General features: G+C 29.7%; 1 protein-coding gene across 1 annotated transcript; it reads left to right on the top strand.

Moving 5' to 3' along the window:
* Window positions 1-301: 301 nt before the first annotated feature.
* Window positions 302-1,129, top strand: LOC103311487 (the record flags this gene model as incomplete). The annotated part of the gene is made up of 2 exons (XM_008191116.1): window positions 302-907; window positions 997-1,129. Coding segments are annotated over 2 exons (739 nt in total), but the record flags the coding sequence as incomplete, so codon positions are not given.
* Window positions 1,130-2,178: the final 1,049 nt, after the last annotated feature.

The following is a 2,178-nucleotide window of genomic DNA, read 5'->3' as shown; positions in this document are numbered from 1 at the left end:
CTAAAAAATCAATATATATTGGAATTAATCAGGTTGCATAAAAAATAAAATTTGATAAAAAATATATTTTCAGTAAAAAACATTTATTCGACTACTTATCGTGTACATACAGACTCAAAAAAAATATACACATAATCGTAGAATCAATACATTATTTACTTCGCTCAGAATCTATTATTTATATTAAAATATATTATATATAATGTATATTTATTTAAAATTATATTTTATTTATTTAATTATAATTTATTAAAACATGTATTATAAAAATCGTAAACAATAATTTTTTTTTTCATTGAAGATATTTATCAACTGGCACCTATTTAGCTGCATTGAAATTTGATTTTCAAGTTGGAAGAATTACGATCGGAATAATAGTTAAAGATACATGTCAAGCATTGTGGACAGTTTTACAGCCAACAGAGACGCCTGTGCCAACCATGAATGACTGGTTGGAGATTTCAAATGTATTTTATGTTAAAACAAATTTTCCGAATTGCCTAGGTGCTATTGACGGTAAACATATCCAATGTAAAAATCCTAGTAATTCTGGATCATTTTTTTTCAATTACAAAAAGTTTGTTTCTGTGGTACTCATGGCTATAGCCGATGTCGGGTCTTATGGTCGAGAAGGGGACTCCAATATATTTAAGGAATGCCCATTCGGAAAAATGTTCTATGAAAAAAAACTTAATCTTCCGGAACCAAATCCTTTACCAAATACTAACAACAATCCACAGACATTCGTTTTTATTGGGGATGAAGCTTTTGCACTACATACAAATTTATTAAGGCCATATCCAGGACGTAACCTAACTGATACTCGACGTGTATTTAATTATCGATTGAGTAGAGCAATAGGCAGACAGTCGAGTGTGCTTTCGGAGTTCTTGCAAATAAATGGCGTGTGTTGCATACTCCTATACAAGTGGAACCTGAATTCACTGACGTTATTATAAAAGCATGTTGTATATTAAATAATTTTGTGCGTAAAAGAGACGGAATTAATTTTGAAGAAGCTGAAACCCATAGCCTGGATGATATAGATGCTCGTGGAACAGGAACTCGTTCAGAAGGCATTGAAGTGAGGGATTACTTTCCGACTATTTTATGGGCCCCGGTGCCGTAGATTTTCAGTATAAAGTCATATAAACTGCTTATTTGAAAAAGATACTTATAACTTTATTGTTTTATTATTAATTGTACATTAATAATAATTAACATTATCAATAAAAAAAAAAAATTGTAATAGGTTTAGTCTTTATAGATGTGTACCTAATAGAAATAAAAAATAATTACTAATAGACAATATATTATAATATTAAATGATATAAAAAATTACCAATAGTAAAAATGTCCAATCTGGATACATGCTTTCCCCGATATTAAGCCAACTTTTTTGTTTAATGAACTTATCCATGTATTCCTTACTACCCATTTCCCAAATAGACGGGTTACTTTGAATACACGATATGAATTTATCGGTATCAAAAACCATTTTTTTAGTATATATTTAATCATTTTAAAAATGTATAAAATTAAAATATTCAAAGAACGCAGCGGCCAAAACGCACAGTGTGGCATACACGATATAAAACAATGTGTTTTGAAGTCACTTCACATATTTTTGTATGAAATAGGCGTAATGGACCGTACAAACAACTGTCAATTTTCGATTGCGCATATGTTATCTGAACGTCACGACAGTAACAGTATTGGGTATTGGCTTGGAGAGTGGAAAAAAAGTGGAGTACCACCTCCAAAAATAATAGTTACTGATCAATCATTGGCTCTTATGATGGGAATTGTTAAGACGTTTACTCAATTTTCAACACTAAATAAATATTTAGAAGTATGTTCGTTATTAGTAAGCAATAGATCTAATGATATTCCAACGTGCATGATTCGCAATGATTTTAATCATGTTATGAAGCTCATAAGTTCTTGGTTTAGAAACCAAACAACATCACGAATAAAAAATTTTTATTTAAGATCAATTGGCTTAGTCATTACGTCAACAAATTTCGAAGATATCAAAAAAATACTAAAATATATTTTTGTAGTATCTTTAAGCGAAACTGATGGATTTAATCTAAAAAATGACCCAACTGATTGTGAAGTGCAAACAATATTTAAAACAAAGAATAGCTACACACAGCATTATTGACGACGAAATTA

This window comes from Acyrthosiphon pisum, unplaced genomic scaffold (assembly GCF_005508785.2).
Source record: "Acyrthosiphon pisum isolate AL4f unplaced genomic scaffold, pea_aphid_22Mar2018_4r6ur Scaffold_2255;HRSCAF=2778, whole genome shotgun sequence".
Classification (NCBI taxonomy): domain Eukaryota; kingdom Metazoa; phylum Arthropoda; class Insecta; order Hemiptera; family Aphididae; genus Acyrthosiphon; species Acyrthosiphon pisum.
This window is presented reverse-complemented; position numbering and strand designations above follow the sequence as displayed.